At 43.0% G+C, this 18781-nt stretch overlaps 1 protein-coding gene across 1 annotated transcript; it reads left to right on the plus strand.

Moving 5' to 3' along the window:
• Positions 1–201: 201 nt before the first annotated feature.
• On the plus strand, positions 202–14058 carry LOC144120494 (uncharacterized). The gene is made up of 6 exons (XM_077652941.1): positions 202–450; positions 1916–2097; positions 5271–5449; positions 6653–6738; positions 8430–8553; positions 13199–14058. Exons 1-6 carry the CDS (start codon positions 329–331, stop codon positions 13301–13303), a joined length of 798 nt encoding a protein of 265 aa, XP_077509067.1. The 5' UTR covers positions 202–328; the 3' UTR covers positions 13304–14058.
• Positions 14059–18781: the final 4723 nt, after the last annotated feature.

The raw sequence follows: 18781 nt of genomic DNA on the forward strand, positions 1-18781 counted from the left end.
AAGTGAATTCAAGAAACCCGCGCTTGCAAATTACGGCTGCGTGCGAAGCCAAAAAAAGGATATGTATATGCATTTTTAAACAATGCAGAGGTCACCATTATGATCTCTTCTAACCATTTACGTGAACAGAATCATTCGTGTTGAAATCTTAAATTTCATTACAAAAGCGCATAAGAAAGCCATCGCCAGCTGTTTTGTGGGCAAGCCGATGTGCATCCAAGTCGAGGCAATCCGCTTTGATGTGGCTCTTGCATTTTCGGTTCAAATTAAGCAGACGCAGGGTATCGACCTTTTATCAGAAAATTACGACGCGGTGTGATTCTCAGAGATGTTGGCACTAATGTCACTCGTACACAGCGTTACATTCGTCTTCGTTCTGGGCCTGGCGTTGAACGCTTTCGCTGATGATTGCAAGATTGATGGGGAATACAACTACAAAGTCCTCTTCAAGTGAGTACAAACGTGTGAGTCATGTGCTTCTCTTTATCTCGTGACAGAGTTGGACGCGTAACTCGCTAGCATTTGGCTAAATGAACACTTTCTAAGGCCGTTCGCCACTTTTTTCTTTCCTTGCTGTGGAGACATATGTGAGGTTATAAAAGCCTGATAAGTTGCGTGGGGGGGGCGGGTTTGTTGACAGACTAAGTGTGCGCCGGCGCTCCATCTGTATGAGCGCCGTATTTGCTTGCTGAGCTCCTTTGGATTTGGCACTAACAGCACATAATTCTTCTTTCTGGACATTAAAATTGTTCGGGAAGCCGCATCTCGGGAAAATGTCTCAACGTCTCGCAGAGCATGCAGGGCGGCTTCCAAGCCGTGGATAAGGTAGCGTTGTGCCGCAGTTAGTGTGTTTGTTTTGAACGCCTGTAAGCACGCCTGGCCGGCCAGGCAGCGTTCCTTGTCATCGCCAGAAGGTCGGCAGAAGCCTCGAGTTTGCTAGACTGTGGGCCCACCCACAAGCGCTCTAGCTGCCATCCTCGTCAATAAAATTTTTATCAATCAATCAATCAATCAATCAATCAATCAATCAATCAATCAATCAATCAATCAATCAATGAGGAGTCAAGAGCATGCAGGATTCACTTTTAAGCTCTTTGCGCCCAGGCGCCAGCAACAGCACGAGCGGAGTAAATCACTCGCCACCTTTTGCAAGCTTTCGGTCGCAGACGTACTGGCTGAAAGTGCGTTTCGGAATATGTGCGCTTCTTATCTGTTCTCTTATCGTCATGTGGATGGACTGTTTCCGCCAAAACGCGTGCAAGTCGATCGAGCTGTCGCGCTGACTGAATGATGGTCATGTGGACCTTATACATTCATACTGGCGGTATCACCCACCGCGGTGCGCAGCGGTTAGCACGCTCGGCTCAGCCTGAGGACGCGGGCTCAGTCGGCCGCGTTTCGATGGTGGCAAAATGAGACGCTGTTAAAATGTTTTCATCGTCGTCATCTGTGTGCTTTGCGATGTCAGTGCACGTTAAAGAACCCCAATTAGTCAAAATTATCCACAGCCCTTCACTGTGGCATCCTTCATGGCTCATGTGTCCCTCTGGAACGTTAAAAACCCATATACCATACCATACCTTACCATACCGTACCTACAGTACTATATCTTAACGGATGGAGCAGTGTAATTCCGTCTGTTTGTGCAGCTATATATGTAGCGCAGATACCTAGCCCAAAACAGTCACTTTGTCGAGTCATATTAAAAGCTGCCTAAAACTCGTGCCTGCCTATATTCTAGGATTGCATTTAAAACTTACCCAGGACCACAAAGAAAACCTTTTTATTACTTTACAACCTGTTTTATGTAGTGTAGAGGGGGGTTAATGTCACTGCAAAAACTTCCTCTAGTATGAGTGACGTCTTTCATTTTGATGTGTGCTCTCTTTTCGTATTTTCTCAATATGCAACCTAGCACTGTCTGGAGGGCAGAAATAAAGGATCATTGCCTGAATTCGACAAGCAGTTGTTCCTGGTACCTGCAGTTCTGCAACACTGTCCCTGTTAACCCCTGTGGTATCGGGAATGCCTGCGAAGTCAATTCCAGTGGCTTGAACCCATTCATCGTGGGAAGCTCCCCGTCTCTCATTGCAGATGGTGAGAAGATATGCACTAAAGTTGCATTTGTTTTCTAGAGCAGTCAGACCACTTTCATTGACCCTGGGAAGTGAAGCTGGGAGTGGTTTCCCTTCCATACTGTTGTTATTTCAGCATCACATAGTTTCTGAGTGTATTGAGAGGTACTGAAAAGTTGGACAGTCTCCTGTGATTTTTGTTTTAACTATACAATGTTGTGGCTACCCTTTTACAAATTACAAATGCTAACTTACTGTGTCGAGGGAAAAGTGCAACTGTGGCCAGTTTGGCACATTTATAAGGGCATTTTGTTGCTGTTTTTTGGTTGGGAATTGAAACTTCCGAGTTTTTATTAAAAGTTCTAGGCTTGTCACATTTCATTTGATAAAGTGCAATTTTAGAAATAAGGTGACGACTGCAGGTGTTTTTTGAAGCAGTGAGGTGTCACGTTTGTCTCTGTGCCATGTGAAACTAGATGAAAGTGATTGTTTCAGAATACTGCACAGGCACTAGCTATAATCTCTGAGTGTCGTGCAGCCGTTGGGAGTGGCAGCTGCAATAAAGGGGATGACTTGCTAGAGGCTCCAGCAGCTTCAGAAGACTTCCTATCTAGTTAGTCAGTGCAGCCTGATGATGACAGGGTATTGAAACAGGAGCTTACCATCCAAAGAAAAGTAACAATATAGCCGGAGGCGTGCTCACTGCACCAATATCCTACACAGCAGCCATCCACCTTAGGCAGCATTCATATGTACACAGGAACTTGAAAGTGTTCATGAATCCTAGAAATTTTTTTCACAGCAGCAGAGTGCATCGTTGCACAGCACCTTGGCACCACTGTAGCAGCATAAATAACCCTCCATGCTTGAATGCGTATAGCAGATTGTTTTTTTATTGAAGTACTGCCAGTTATTTATTCTCCTGAAGCTCATAGCCTTAGCCCGCCTGCTAATTCCATTCTACGAGTGAAATTGCATCTGCATTGGCTAAAAAATAGAAGAAAACCTTATTGTTAGCTACAGTTATTTCATGCAAAATTTGCAGTGGCAGTTTATTTTTGTTTCACGACGTGGTCTTAATTGATAGTGTTTCATTATGCATGCTAATTTTTTTTAAACTTATTTTTTCATTCTTGACACACCTCAACTGCATTCTATTTGAATGTCATTAAAGTGTTCTATTTCTGTTGAAGTGGCCTTGAGGGAGCTAGGAGAGATACTGTTATTACACACAGGTGTTTTGTTTGTTTCGCAGTTTAGCTTTGTTTCTGTTCATGAAATAGAGGTGATAAAAAATAGCTGTGACAGTTCAGTCCCGGCTATTTTCCTCAGAAGCACTGAACATTGCAGTGACTTTGATCTTGCTCTATATCAGTAGTGATACTACCATGTTTGATTCATCTAAGCATGTCTTCCGTTTGTATATGTGATTAACATTAAAGGAAGTAAATTAGTGATTTGGCTTAAGTCCATTTAAAAGGTTAAAAATTAGTTTACCTTTTCACCCTTGCTTGGAAACAAGTGCAAAAGCATGATGAGGATCAAATTATAGCTTATGAGTATGTCGGAAGCTTCAGCAAATTAGTCATTCCAGAAAGCTTGTGTGGTATTGGTGATTTTCACGAAATCAACGCCATCCTATGTTGGCACCGCGAACTATACCAAGAAGGATCAGCGTGCATGGAACCACTTCGTTTGCTCCGTTATAAGCGCCTTGCTGACTTATTCAGACGTCAAAGTTTTCCGGCAAAAACATACTTTTGGGGTGCTGTTGCATGGCATGTCAACAAGATAGATGAGCCGGTAGTGTCATTAATGGCCTGATTTTTCTGGTACCAGTATTGCACAGATAGTTCAGGAAGGGGAAGTTTTCCCACTGTAGTGCAACGTTTGCAAGGCGATGATAGAGTAGTTCTTATTAGTCAATGAGCTTAGACTTCTAAAAAACAAACATAGCTGAGCGCACACTACTAAGAGATGCATTTCTTGCACGAAGTCTTGTGCATCACTGTCTGTGTAATAAGCCTTACTACAGCATGCATGTGCAGTGATTTGGCACCTTTTTATGCACTGGAAGAAGGGGGGGAGAGGGGGGGGGGGTATCGTTTTATTCAAATTCGATTCCATTTTGATTCTTTTTGCAATTTATTGCCCCATGCCATTGTTGTGACTGTAATTAGTCAGTCGGGCTGGTAAGTGATAAGGATGTAAAGAATCAAATAGAAAGAATTGTGCCGTGGCATTGTATTCATCACACGTCTTCTATCCACTGCTTGCAAACAGAGCAGGGCACGTTGCTCTGAGAAAACAGTGCGGGGAAAGGGTGACCTCATTGTTCTCATTTTCCACCTGTGCACACAGTTGTATGTATATATTCATATTTCAAGTAGCACGTAGTTAATAATTTTCTTTAAACACCAAAAAGGCACACATTTATCAGTTAAAACTCAAGTGACAGTGATTTGCAGACTTTCTCTTTGTTTCTCTTAAAGCTGCATGAAAATTGTTGGGTTGCGCTCACCTGTATTCATTGATAGCTACATACTATGTCATTGACAGCTACGTACTGATATAGCAACCAAATTCTCAGGAAAACAAGGCTGGTGGTCAAGTGGGCATGCAATCTTCTGGCTTAATGGCTTTACACCAGCATCTTGATCAATCTGCAAGAACTCGACCCCAGTATCTGACATGGCACTCCTTATCTGAACATAGTTTGAATGTGTCATGTTATACATCAAATAGATTTGTTGCTTCATGTTGATAGCTGTTGTGGTGTGCTGTGCTTCCAACTTTATAATTTGCACAATTTTTTACAGTAGTTTAGAGTTATGCTTATTGTCATTGCTAGCTGAACTAGTGTGGAAGACAGGTATCAGCATTCTTATGCTTAAAGGTTGAGCCACAAAGTTATCTTGACTTCAAAGTTTTGTGTAAATGATGCTGTGACTGTCACAGAAATTGATCACAACTGCTTCTCTTGCCTTTCCTTCTCTTTGCTCCCATGCACTGCAGTGAATGCCTGGTGAGTGCTTGGCAGCCATCCTTGCTTTCTTGAGCATTATATACCTCTTCTTTTTTTTTTTAATGTGGTGCTGTTTTCTTGCTTTTATTTTTACATTGCTGTTATTCCAGCTCTTGAATTGTCTGGCCAGCTTCACGATTTTTTTACATTGCTATGCATCTCTGTTCCAGGCCCTACCAGATTTGTGGTCAAATACAAACCAGTCAGTAACAACAACACAAAGTGCAAGACCATCAATATGAGTGTGATATTTGAGTGCGACAAAACCAAGAGTATTGTTGTCGGCCCAGGTGCTGAACTCACAAAGCTAGAGTACAGTACGCATATCATCTCTCCAGATGGTTGCGAGGTAGGTACAACCTTGTGTGCAAAGATTGGTTGTCTGCTGACAGTGGCTGAAGGCAAGCTAGTTAGTGTAGATTAGAAGCTTGATCTTTCTTGACACTAAACAACAGATGACATGGACACAGGATCAGTGAGACATACTTTGATGCACCAGCAGCTGTAATTAGAAAGATGGGTGCAAATGTGTTTTTCCTCTATTGCTGGACTTCCTTCAATTCAACTGCCAAGTGTCAGCTGAAAATGCTTTTCAGGGAGCTTAGCTTCCTTGTCAGAGCCTAGTGGTTGGTACACTTATGCATGCATTGCCTCGGTGATTATGGCACTCAGCTGCTGACCCAAAAGACGCGGGTTCTATACCGGCCGTGGCAGTCGAATTTCGATGGAGGCGAAATTCTAGAGGCCCGTGTACTGTGCAATGTCAGTGCACGTTAAAGAACCCCAGATGGTCGAAATTTCCCGAGCCCTTCACCGTGGCGTCCCTCATAGCCTGAGTCGCTTTGGGACGTTAAAACCCCATAAACTATACGCCACCTTGCAAATTTCTGTTGTTCTGTTGTATTGTGGACAGCCACTTATCTTTAGCTGCCATAGTTGGTGTCGCAGACTTTTCTTTGCCCTGTGTTACACCAGATTCACTAACAACCTGCATGAATGTGTTCGTGGCAATTTTTTGACAACTTTTAAAGTCCCCATTCATACAGCAGCAAATAATCTCTTGCTGTTTGCCTAACGTTTGCTTTCTTGGCAGGTTAGTCACGTCCAAAAGGTGCAGGCGGCAGGCGGCAGCACACATTCATGAGGGTTTTTGTACATTTCCAAAACTGCTTGTACATCCACGGTTTTATGCCATGGGAGGCGAATCGTGAAGCCATCCATTTAGCAGAAACTTTCAGTTTGCTATGTAATGACAAGCTAGCAGCAACTAGTTTGTGTTTTTTGGAACAATGTTAACTGATTCAGCATGCATAAAAGGGCCATACACTTTGCTGGCATGCTTTGCTTGTGCATTGCTGTACAGAGCTTTTGTCAAAGGCACCAGTCAAGAGTTTGTCTCCTACTTTTGAAAGACTTTTTTATTTTTTGCCCTGCCTGAATTGTTACCAGTTCATAGCTCTCCTCATGTGTAGGGTATAGCCAAACAGGCATTGCGTGGTTAACTGACCTGCTTTTCCTTTCGCCTGTCTCCTTCTGTCTTCCTGTCTCACAGCACAACATTACTGTGCCTTTCAACGGCGCCTGCCTCCCAACACCACCTCCCGGTGGGCTCAGTGCGGGTTCTGTTCTGCTTATTCTGTAAGTGGACTTTGCTCATCGTTGCTAGTCACTGTACCAAAGGCCTAGCGCACTGTGTAAAAGCCAACTGCACAGCGTCTCTTGAATGCCATTTGCTCACCATCTCATGACATGCAAGCCCATTGTAAGGCATGTGTTATTTCAGCCTTGAAAGCTGACACAGACTGCCACATTGTGCACAGTGTTTAAGAACAAACTATGCAAGAAGCAATAGCATGTACTACTGCTTCTTGCATAGTTTGTTCTTAAACACAACTACACAGCAAAGCATTATTTTTGGTGATAGTTTTAGCGTCTTTTTTTGTGGAGATATTTGTGGACTCACTTTATGTAATGTGGCCTCTCACTCTTTAGTGGCAAAATTTTGCTTCCAGTACTTTTCCAAGCTTTTTATGCCTTTCATTTTGCTTTAGCTTAAAGAATACAGGAACTGGCCTGTGTTTGAGGGAGAGTGAAAACACTGAATCTGTGTAGACTGGCTATTGGCCTGTTGCACTCAATGTCATTGTGCTCATCACTTTGACATCAGATTGTGTCCGACATATCATGGAATACATAACCTGTGCTTGCGGCTTTAAAAATGAACTGTGCTACCATTGCATTGGTTTTGTTACCGCTGAACAGAATATTCAGCTGTGCTGCATGCAAAAAAAAGGGGGGTTGTGGGAGGCCTTCATAAATGTAGGAACGGTGAACAATTGAAAAAGCACACGGAAGAATGCACTAAAGGATGTGTGAAGCATCACAATTTTTTAGTCTCATTTTTGACGCTTTTTTTTGTAGCAATAGCTACATTACGCTAGCACTTCAAGCCTTCAGTGTGGGAGCTCCGTGGTGGCACCGTGGTTGGTCACGTAGAGCAGCTGCCGGCGAAACCAAGTTGGGGGGGGGGGGGGGGGATAACTTTCCTTTTGGGGATAACTTGGTGCCTTCTGGTGCTGTGGAAAGGAACCGTACTGAATATGATGTTATTGTGCTGTGACCATGGCTTCCACAGTGCTGCTACCATTCTTTGTGACTCAACTGCATAGCGCGTATAGGCTTTCTGCTTGACTTTGGTGGCTCCTGAAATATACACAGGTGAACTCACTTAAGGTGCCTTTTTGGGCACCCTATTTTGTCTAGTTTGTTAGCGAAGGCACACAAAAAGATAGATTTTACACAAACCTTTTAAGTTGAGCACAGTGGTTCATTCAAACTCTTGCTGTGCCACACATTGTGTTCTAAGGCACCCACTACCAGATTCGTTTGTGTCACTGTTGCTTATGTACAGAGCAGTATTTGGAGCTAATTTCCGGAAAGAATTAAGGGTAAGTGTGGTTCTTCAATAGAAAATCTATTCCGACTGCCCTTCGACATTTTCCTTGGCACTAACAAAACCCGTTTCAGAATAAACCATGTACTTTTATATAGCAGGATATACAACATAAAAGAAGCAGCAGTTGGTTACAATGGGCCATGGTCCATGGCATTTTCTGCTACTCCGCTGACCAGTAACCACAGTAAACGAAATTAGCTTTTTAACGTTTGACAGTGCTTAACGTGCCAGAGGCATCAAACTTCTTGAGCCTGCGATTTCATCTGGTGGTTACAGTCTTGTTTAGGTAAAAAAAAAGTGTTTGAACTACGGACTACTTTTTTTGTCATGGAGTTCTCCACTCCGTATGTAACCGACCTGAACTGTGGTGCAGGTTCTTTGTGGCACTCCTGGTGTACCTGGTGGGCGGCATCCTGATCAACCACAACAATGGGGCTCGCGGCTGGGAGATGGTGCCCCACCACCAGTTCTGGAGCGAGCTACCCGCCCTCTGCGTGGTCTGTTTCTCTCTGGTCGAGGAATCTGTCTGGACAGTGTGCCTGCCCCAGTCTGTCAAAGATGCGGCTCTCGTATAAGGCCGCGCATTCAGTGTCGAGCATTCGAGACGCTGCATACAGAGTTGTGGGGGTCGTTCATGTTCCTAGTTACCCATAGGCCGTCTAGCTGTTTATAGCAATTTGTTTTTATTTTTTGGTGCTCCTCAGGATTCCAGCTTATGATTCCATTCATCTTAATATAATCTTTTCTTATTTCACCATAATTTTTGCTCAGCCTCACTTTGATATGTGCTGCACCACCACTCGGAAAATGAGGAAAATGATCTAGCAGATCGCAAGTCATTGGCTTGTTGTGCTGTGGTGGCCTGAAGCAAGCGAATTGTTGCTGCTTCTTTGTGAAGGAATGTGGTCCAGTCACGTTGAAGTTATAGTTACTATGGTCATCCCTTGGGTATAGGTGGCGCCGACTTGGCAGTGTTCTGTGTTGTAATTGATCTCATATTTTGTTCATTTTTCTACTTGAAGTCTCCTGTTTTGTGCTCATCTTTCCTGTGCACCACTCACACAGCCCTTTTGCTGACCAGTATTTATTTTAGTCAATGCTTTCAATGCTATGTCCTCATGCTACGAATGGTGCATTGGACATGCTTTGTGAAATTTTTCAAAGGGGCTCATAATCTCAGCACAGAAGGCCTGCTATCATTCAACTCTCATTTTGGGGCTCTGCTTTTTTATTGCTTCTAGTTACCAGTTTTAGCTTCAATAGCTGCATTGTTTGTTGCAAGAGTCTGCTCTTCGTAACCACACACTGCTGTTCCTGCTCTTGGCATGCCAATGGGTGTTTTTAAATTATTTTATTCTACACTTCCTGCTGCCTTATCGTTTGTGTGTCCACAATGCCACTTTCCTTGAACTGTGCCATAAATCGACTTCATTCAGGCTTGTCATCCAAGACGCTCCTCTATGTCCTGAGTCTCCAGTTTCTTTCTGCAATTTCTGCTTTGTTTCTTTAGCTCTTGTCTTCCATACTTAGCTATTCATTACTTGAGTGGTTGTCCAGAAACCCTGAATGCCGTCTGCTCTAGGCCAAACTTCATTTTTGTCAGGAAATTCCTTTTTTTTTCTTTATTTACCTAATGCATTCCATCACTTCCAAAATTTTCTGGTGTTTTCCTGTGTAATGCCTCTTATTCCTGTGCATAAGGGGGAGTGCACCCTATATCTGTGTCCTGTAAAAATCCTAGCGTTGCCCAGGATTCCCTAAAAGTAAAGGTAGCACTATATAATGCTTCAGGTGAACAAAAAGGAAAGAAAACCATGTACATACTAAATGGTCTAACTATATTTACACACAATGTAGTGCTCATGCAATATTAGTGGTCGTAAAATACTAACGCATTGTCAACTTGGACTTGCATATGGGGCCCTTACTGTGGCTTTTCTCAACTTATATTAGGCCGTCCATCACTGGTTTGCTGCTCGCTCCAGGTTTTGTTTACTTCCACTTGTTGGTGTGGATAAATGTGCATACCTACTTCTTCCCTTTCTTTGTCTGAACTTTCCGTTCTTGCTGTTTGCAGGAGGACACAAGCCTCTTGAGGGCTACCTTCACAGGACTTGTTGTTTTACCTCCTTCTTTGTGGTTGTTTGACACCTCATTTTTTAGTATGTGGTTATGAGGAAAGTTTTCGTCTACAATTGTCTAGTCATTTGTTATTCATGTTGCACGTATATGCACACATGCTTCTGGCAGCTACAAAGGTCTTCTTTGCGCCACACAGGCGTGGTGAGCAGAAGACACTGTGGTTCGTGGTTTTTGCACATATGGCTTTCAGTGTTACAGTATGTCCTAGAGCAGTGTGCTTCATAATATTAAGTGGCAAAAAGAAATGGGACATTTCCTTGTTCAATAAGCGAATGCATTTCACCTAGTGGGTGGGAAGTGTTCAACATCTCTGCAGCGAAATAGGGGTCAGTCCTGTTGGGACAGTGAAATTTTTCTGGAATAGCTTTCTTAACGGCCGTCCTGCTGTCTTTGAAGGAAGTGCTCAACATACGGTTTGGTATATGCATGCTCTTGAAACACACAAGACACTTTCTGTTGATGCTATGAGGCCTCTTCTTTGGGCTTTGTCACCGTATTTTGCTTCACTTCACAGCTGTGCCGTGGCACCACCTGCAGGGCACTTAGCAGCTCTGTCTTTGGGTCGCATTAGCTTCCTCCTTTCTGTGATATACACACTTGTATTTGCCTGATAATTGGCTTGGTTCAAGTATTAAAGCAGTTTTGAAGTGTGAGGCAGCTGAGTGAAGGAGGAAACATTGATATATTCTTGTGGTTCATGATTACCTTGCTTTAAACTGGACTTTTACACTCCATATTTTGAGTTGAGGGATTAAACCTCTGAAGAGCTTGTTTTCACTTGGTTTTAATGAGTGGTAGGGTTCTGGTTCCATGCACTGGTGTTTAATGTTCCTTTCTCCTTCTGCCATGATGTGGAGCAGCCATTTCAAGTTCAACGAGGCTAACGCGCTGCTTAAATAGCTTAAGGTACCAAAGGCCACTTGCAGTAGGTTCTAAAGTGTCATTTGTCAGGCACATCCATCTGCATGTCCTAGTTCAAGTACAAACTATAGTCAGTGAGTGCATTTAGTTTTTCTTCTATTGCATACAGTCATGTGTTTAGACTGTAAGCATGTTAGTTTTTCTTAATAAAAGTAAGAATGGAAGCTAGTATCTTTGTGTTGTTTCTTTTATGGGTGCTTAGTGCAAAAAGATTGCTTGGCAGTGCTTGTTTTTTAGGTTTGCACAAAAGTCTTCACAGTTGCTTGATCTCTAGTGTAATAGACTAGCTATAGTCAAAGCTCAGTTTGACCTTCAAGTGATTAATTGGACACATCTGTAAAGCATGTACTTATAACTCTGATGCTATTAATACTAAGTGCAGGGCTTGCTTCTGACTGAAAGAGTGTAACTGAAGCTTTCTAGTCTCATAAATATCTTTGTTGAGTAATATTCATGGCATTCACCTTAATAGTCTGTTAGCAGCATTTTTACACAAGGTAAGGAACTTTTGTAAATGGCGCATCACTTTTGACTGTACAATAAGGAACGCTTTTGACCAATCATTATGAGAGTTTTTCAACATGTTAGAGCTGAATTGGGTTTGTTATATCTGGAGTGACAATGCTGAAAAATAGCATGGTGCACAGGTGACTATGATGGTTATATTTCTATGCAACATTATCAATTAGAGCAGATCTGAGGCTAAACACCTACCAACCTGCTCATGCAACCTGTGGTAAACTGGATGCTCGAAGGTTAAGAAAAAACTTCTTATTGAGTTAACATTGAAATTGACGGTGCAGGTATTGTAAGTCAATAGCATGCCCAGGAGCCTCAGTATTCTGTGCCAGCACTTTCCTGGAGTTCACTCTTCTTGTGATGCTGCAGTTCCGTGGATGTGTTCTTTCCGCCTATGTGACTAAGCTTACAGATTAAACCTACATTTAGTGAAAGTTTAGTCACTGCTTAATTAGGTTTTTGAGTTTATACACCTTTGCCTTCAAAGCTAATCCAACAAGGAAATCGATGCTAATTGGACCATCACAAAGAGCATCGGTGAATGCATATCTCAGCAATTATGAATCACTTCTGAGCTTTTCCTTTATGCATTTCTCATATTTCACTCGTGCATATGTCAAAGCAGTTAGTTGCTTTGAGGTATATTCTAATATTGACTTTGGTTCTCAGCTTTTGTGGAAAAATATTTGCACACAAGTTAGGTGAATGCTGGCACTCTTATTTTGAAGGTTTTCTCTTCAACATTCAACTTGCATTTGATACTTTCAGAGCTTGGTTGCTACCATTGTAATAGTTTGCTGTTGGTGTTAAATCTTCAAGGTTAATGTTCTCTTGATTTGTAAGGCATTTGTATCACATTGTTAGGTAATTGATACTGGCACATGGCTTTAGCAGGTTGTAGCATTTGTAAGCAACAGACCTTTGTTCCTCACACAAATAATGGACTGCTAGTGCTTGACGCAGAACTAGGAGTGTACTGAATGACAAATACCACTCTCTCACCAAGCAGACATATAGACGCCAGCTACAGTCATAAATGGCAAATTTTAATCCTATCATAAAACATGGTGCCAAACTAGACCACTTAAAGCCTCCTTATTGACAGTAATATTTGGGTTCACTTCTCAGCCCCTTAGTGTACAACATGGCAAGCTTTAAGTGAGAGTAGTGCATCAACTAGAGGCCTTGTTTTAAGGCTTTCTTCCTAGTGGGTTCACTACTAGATACATTCAGCATCCAGCATGTGCATTCTAAAGCATGCCATCAGTGCTGGCTTGTGTTTGCATCTATGACTTCTTTACAGGATGATGATAAAGAGATCTCAGGAGCTATAGTAGCAGATGAAGTAATTCTGTCTTGCTTGAGGCCAGACACAACTGCACATCGTTGAGGAAAAACACTGAGGGCCTCTTTTACTTTCATGCATGCATTTGTCACACTAATGTACACCTCAGCACATTGTCCTGCTATTCATGCTTTTTGAGTAGTTTTCATTTTTCCTTTGGTGGCAGTGCAACAGCTCAACTCATAGTTGGCGGCCTTTTTTGTCTGAATGCGCAGGATGGCTGTGTCTTCTTTGTGAAGTACATCACCTGCCAAGCCAGCCCGGTCAGTGGAGGAATGATGGGAGGAGGCGGTGGAAGCAGAAGCTATGACAATATCTGAAGATGATGCCATCCACGCTTACAGAAGGGGCTAGAAATTTTTCAATTGCGAATTCATTTGTGAGAAGCTGCTGATGAGTGGTCCGGCAGACCGACTTACGTTCCCCATGTGACAAACTTTTGCGAGATTGCCAGTTAACACGTCTAGGGGGTCACCCGTGTGCTACATACTCGTGTCTTTATTGTTTGTTTTCGCGCCTCTGCGTTTGCCTCACTCACTGCTTTCGCACCATTAGGAATGCACTGGCAAGGTTGAGTTGTGTGTGTGGGCCTGATAATTACAAGTGCTCCTTATTTTGGGAATGTCAGGGAGAACAAAAGAATATGCAATATTTAATACCATGCGCCGTACCTGTAGTCATCCGATATTTTTTTTAAATGTGAAGCGCATGTAAGGTGTGTATGCTGCAAACCAACTTGCTGTGCTGTTAGATTTTTGCATATTTTGCAGTATTGATGCACGTTCCTTTAACTTCACTGAGGTGGCCACAGTAGTTATGATATCCCGATTTTTTTTCTTGCGCGTGTTCGTGTTTCGTGCACAGTCTTTGTGTGATTTCTTTAGTGCAATGTTACAGAAATTTTATTTTCCTGCATCTCTCGGGACATGACCTCTCGGTAGTCAAGTGCCTTTGATGGAAAAGAATTATTCTCATGCAGCTGTCTTGACTGTTCCTAGGTGTTGTCAAGCTGTACAATGTTCTCTAAGAGGTGATGCGGCAAAAATAAAAACTGTTTTGTTACCTGTATACACAAGCAGCCCTGATTCACTTAGCACCAAGCACCTGTCTGGTTAGTTAAATGCAATTTTTCTTAACACCTTATGTAAAAACTCATTTTATTTATTGTGTCGAGGTCATACATAAATGTATGCAACACCGATGCACGTCCAGTTTAAAACTCTGCCGCCGTGGTGGCTCAGTGGTTATGGCTCGGTTATGGCTCAGCTGTTGACCCGAAAGACGCGGGTCTGATCCCGCCACGGTGGTCGAATTTCAATGGAGGCGAAATTCAAGAGGCCCGTGTACTGTGCGATGTCAGTGCTTGTTAAAGAACCCCAGGTGGTAGAAATTTCTGCAGCCCTTCACTATTGCGTCCCTCATAGCCTGAGTCGCTTTGGGACGTTAATGCCCCATAAACCAAACCAAACCAATTTCAAAACTGCGAAATGTAGAGCTGCGTAAATATTTAAATTTCAAATGGCTTTCAAATTGTATTTGCTACTGATTTAATTTGCATCGTATTTTTACTGTTCTATGTGCTCTAATTTGTCGAAAATTCTAAAATTCCAAGTTTTTCATAGTCCAAACGTCGCCGTTTTTAATGGTTTGATTTGAAGCAGCGCAAGGCCGAAAGCCAAAGAAGAGAGCCGAGAAAGAAACTGACGACACAGCGCTGAACTAACAACTGACATTTATTTGGCACGCTGCACGTATAAATACATTCAGGCACCAAAAAGGAAAACAAAGCAAAGAGCTCATTCATGCTCTGGGATTCTGCAAGCCAACACAAGCTAAAATGTGCGATTCAGGAAGCGAAGTTCTTTTTGAGATAAAGACACTGATGGAGCGCTTACACATTTGTCACCATACGTCTTGATGTTCGAAGCCTCGATTATTTCGCGGCACAGCTTATCTCTGTTCCTATCCACAACTCTGCAAAATTCAAACTGTGGTGTGCACTCGCACTCACGACAGTGCATGCTGAGCTCTGAGCTTACGGGACTCTTTATTATCTACATTGTTGCCTGAGCCTGCCTGAGCAGTGCTGCCTGAGCCTATCATTTAAGCACTGTCCTGTCTGGCCAATATAAAACCTATTACAAGTCAGTGGAATAGAATACACGACATTTTTTTGATACTTCCTGAATTTGTGCTCATGATTTTTCGTGCAAACGGGGAAAGTTTTCCCTGGATTGTTGACACGCATGCACAAACTTGATAACTTAATGGGAGCCGAAAAAACAACATCCACTCCGACTCTTTTACCAACACTTTTCAAATTATGTGATATCTTGTGGATGTAGGGAACAGCTGCTACTGGCTTACTTGTTTGACATTCAGGACTCGGGGAGCATTTCAGTTTCTTCAACAAAACATCGGCCACAGAAGAAAGAACATGAAGCGGATAGCCACAAGCAGTAAGCCTCCCTACTTGGTTGCTAAAGCTGCGTGCGGTTTTATGTCGACAGGATTTTGTAAGTGCACTCCTGAAGCTTGACATGACAATTCCTCTTTTAACAAGCTTCGAGTGCGCGGAACTATAAGGTAGCAACGGTTTATTAGCCCTAGGCTCGAAAGACCAGCACACACTACAAGGTGAAAACTGCAGGCTCAAGTCTAGAAATCTGATTGTGTCCTCTACAGGAACTTCATGAGTTACTTCCAAAGGGGCAAGAACATCAGAAGATACACCTCGAACTTTGGACACTTCCCTACTAAAGGCTTCGCGCCCACAGGTGAGCAAAACTAGATAGTCATCCACAAAGCGAGAAACAGCTGCAACAGCTGTGCCATCTAAGCGGTCATTTAGTTCTCTGTCATGCATAGCTAAAAAGAAATCACTCAAAATTGGGGCAATGCAGGAACCTATACAAATGCCCTTCTTCTGAATAAAAATTCGTCCTTCCCACTCTGTATACGTGGATTCAAGGTAGGCTAATAACAATTCTAAAAAGTTCTCCACCGACATGCCGGCTGCGTTCTGAAAGCGAACGGCACCATAATTGTCAATGACGTCCCTAATGCACAAAAGGAGACTGTCGTGCGGAATGGAGTAGTAAAGGTCCTTTACGTCAATAGAAAAAGCACACAGTTGCTTGTCATGGTAGTAGTCTAGGGTGCTAATCTCGTCGAGGGAATTCTTAACCTGGAAGGGATCGTCAACTGGTAGTTTTGTTAGCTTTTCTTTCAGAAACTGTCCTAAACATTTTTGCCAGGAACCTTTCTCGGAAACAATAACGCGGAACGGCACGTCGGTTTTATGAGTCTTAACAGTAAAAAAAAAAAACATGGTCAAGCTAGGCTTTTTACAGTTATTTATAGACGTGAACAGCTTGTCTAAGTTATTCTGCTTACACAACTTTTTCACCTTGCATTTAGACTTCGCAAGACTTGTTTTTCTCCCCTCCTTACATACAGACTGGACGGCATCCATTGCTTTTTCATTGAAACTATCCTTAGACAGAACGACAAAACCCCCTTCCTTATCCGCCGTCAGCAGGACCAAAGAATTGTCACGTAGATAGTCCACAGACTTATTGATGGGTAGCTTCTTAGACTGATTCCTAGGGCGGGAGAGAACATCGACACCTTCTGAGATGCATCTGCTGGCCTCAGGAGCTGGAGCATATCCGGATATATGCCTTACCATAGCAAGAAGCTCTGGTGCACTTTTTCGGGGCTCAACAGCGAACTTTGGGCCAAGATCGAGGACTTGACGCACATGGGCCGGAAGCGGGGCGCCGCTCATGTTGTGAACCTGGCCAACGGACCCACGATGTTTCTTCGGAACGAGGTCACGAAGCGTGGGAAGCTGCTGCTGCCATAAGACGTCTGTGGTGGTGTGGACAAGGCGCGTTAGTTCCCGCCACTGATTCTTCCAACCAGCTGGCTGATTGTAGAGTTGAAGAACAATCCGCAGGTGATCCTGGCACAACCTGGCCTGTCGTAGCCACTCCGCTCTCAAAAATTTGCACATCCTTGTGCCATGGCTGACTGAGGGCAAGAAGCCCCCAAACAAAGCCAGCACTTCGGATGGAAGAAACTTTTTCCGAATGCAGAATCCTAACATTCTGGACTTGCAGATAGCCACAGCGATGAATTGCACAAGGCGATGTGGTTGAGAAAACCAAGACGAAAAAACAGAATAACTTAGACAAGCTGTTTACGTCTATAAATAACTGTAAAAAGCCTAGCTTGACCATGTTTTTTACTGTTAAGACTCATAAAACCGACGTGCCGTTCCGCGTTATTGTTTCCGAGAAAGGTTCCTGGCAAAAATGTTTAGGACAGTTTCTGAAAGAAAAGCTAACAAAACTACCAGTTGACGATCCCTTCCAGGTTAAGAATTCCCTCGACGTGATTAGCACCCTAGACTACAACCATGACAAGCAACTGTGCGCTTTTTCTATTGACGTAAAGGACCTTTACTACTCCATTCCGCACGACAGTCTCCTTTTGTGCATTAGGGACGTCATTGACAATTATGGTGCCGTTCGCTTTCAGAACGCAGCCGGCATGTCGGTGGAGAACTTTTTAGAATTGTTATTAGCCTACCTTGAATCCACGTATACAGAGTGGGAAGGACGAATTTTTATTCAGAAGAAGGGCATTTGTATAGGTTCCTGCATTGCCCCAATTTTGAGTGATTTCTTTTTAGCTATGCATGACAGAGAACTAAATGACCGCTTAAATGGCACAGCTGTTGCAGCTGTTTCTCGCTTTGTGGATGACTATCTAGTTTTGCTCACCTGTGGGCGCGAAGCCTTTAGTAGGGAAGTGTCCAAAGTTCGAGGTGTATTTTCTGATGTTCTTGCCCCTTTGGAAGTAACTCATGAAGTTCCTGTAGAGGACACAATCAGATTTCTAGACTTGAGCCTGCAGTTTTCACCTTGCAGTGTGTGCTGGTCTTTCGAGCCTAGGGCTAATAAACCGTTGCTACCTTATAGTTCCGCGCACTCGAAGCTTGTTAAAAGAGGAATTGTCATGTCAAGCTTCAGGAGTGCACTTACAAAATCCTGTCGACATAAAACCGCACGCAGCTTTAGCAACCAAGTAGGGAGGCTTAATGCTTGTGGCTATCCGCTTCATGTTCTTTCTTCTGTGGCCGATGTTTTGTTGAAGAAACTGAAATGCTCCCCAAGTCCTGAATGTCAAACAAGTAAGCCAGTAGCAGCTATTCCCTACATCCACAAGATATCACATAATTTGAAAAGTGTTGATAAAAGAGTCGGAGTGGATGTTGTTTTTTCGGCTCCCATTAAGTTATCAAGTTTGTGCATGCGTGTCAACAATCCAGGGAAAACTTTCCCCGTTTGCACGAAAAATCATGAGCACAAATTCAGGAAGTGTAAAAAAAATGTCGTGTATTCTATTCCACTGACCTGTAATTGGTTTTATATTGGCCAGACAGGACAGTGCTTAAATGATAGGCTCAGGCAGCACCGCAACAATGTAGATAATAAAGAGTCCCGTAAGCTCAGCATGCACTGTCGTGAGTGCGAGTGCACACCACAGTTTGAATTTTGCAGAGTTGTGGATAGGAACAGAGATAAGCTGTGCTGCGAAATAATCGAGGCTTCGAACATCAAGACGTATGGTGACAAATGTGTAAGCGCTCCATCAGTGTCTTTATCTCAAAAAGAACTTCGCTTCCTGAATCGCACATTTTAGCTTGTGTTGGCTTGCAGAATCCCAGAGCATGAATGAGCTCTTTGCTTTGTTTTCCTTTTTGGTGCCTGAATGTATTTATACGTGCA

The sequence above is a fragment of the Amblyomma americanum genome, chromosome 2 (assembly GCF_052857255.1).
Source record: "Amblyomma americanum isolate KBUSLIRL-KWMA chromosome 2, ASM5285725v1, whole genome shotgun sequence".
NCBI lineage: Eukaryota > Metazoa > Arthropoda > Arachnida > Ixodida > Ixodidae > Amblyomma > Amblyomma americanum.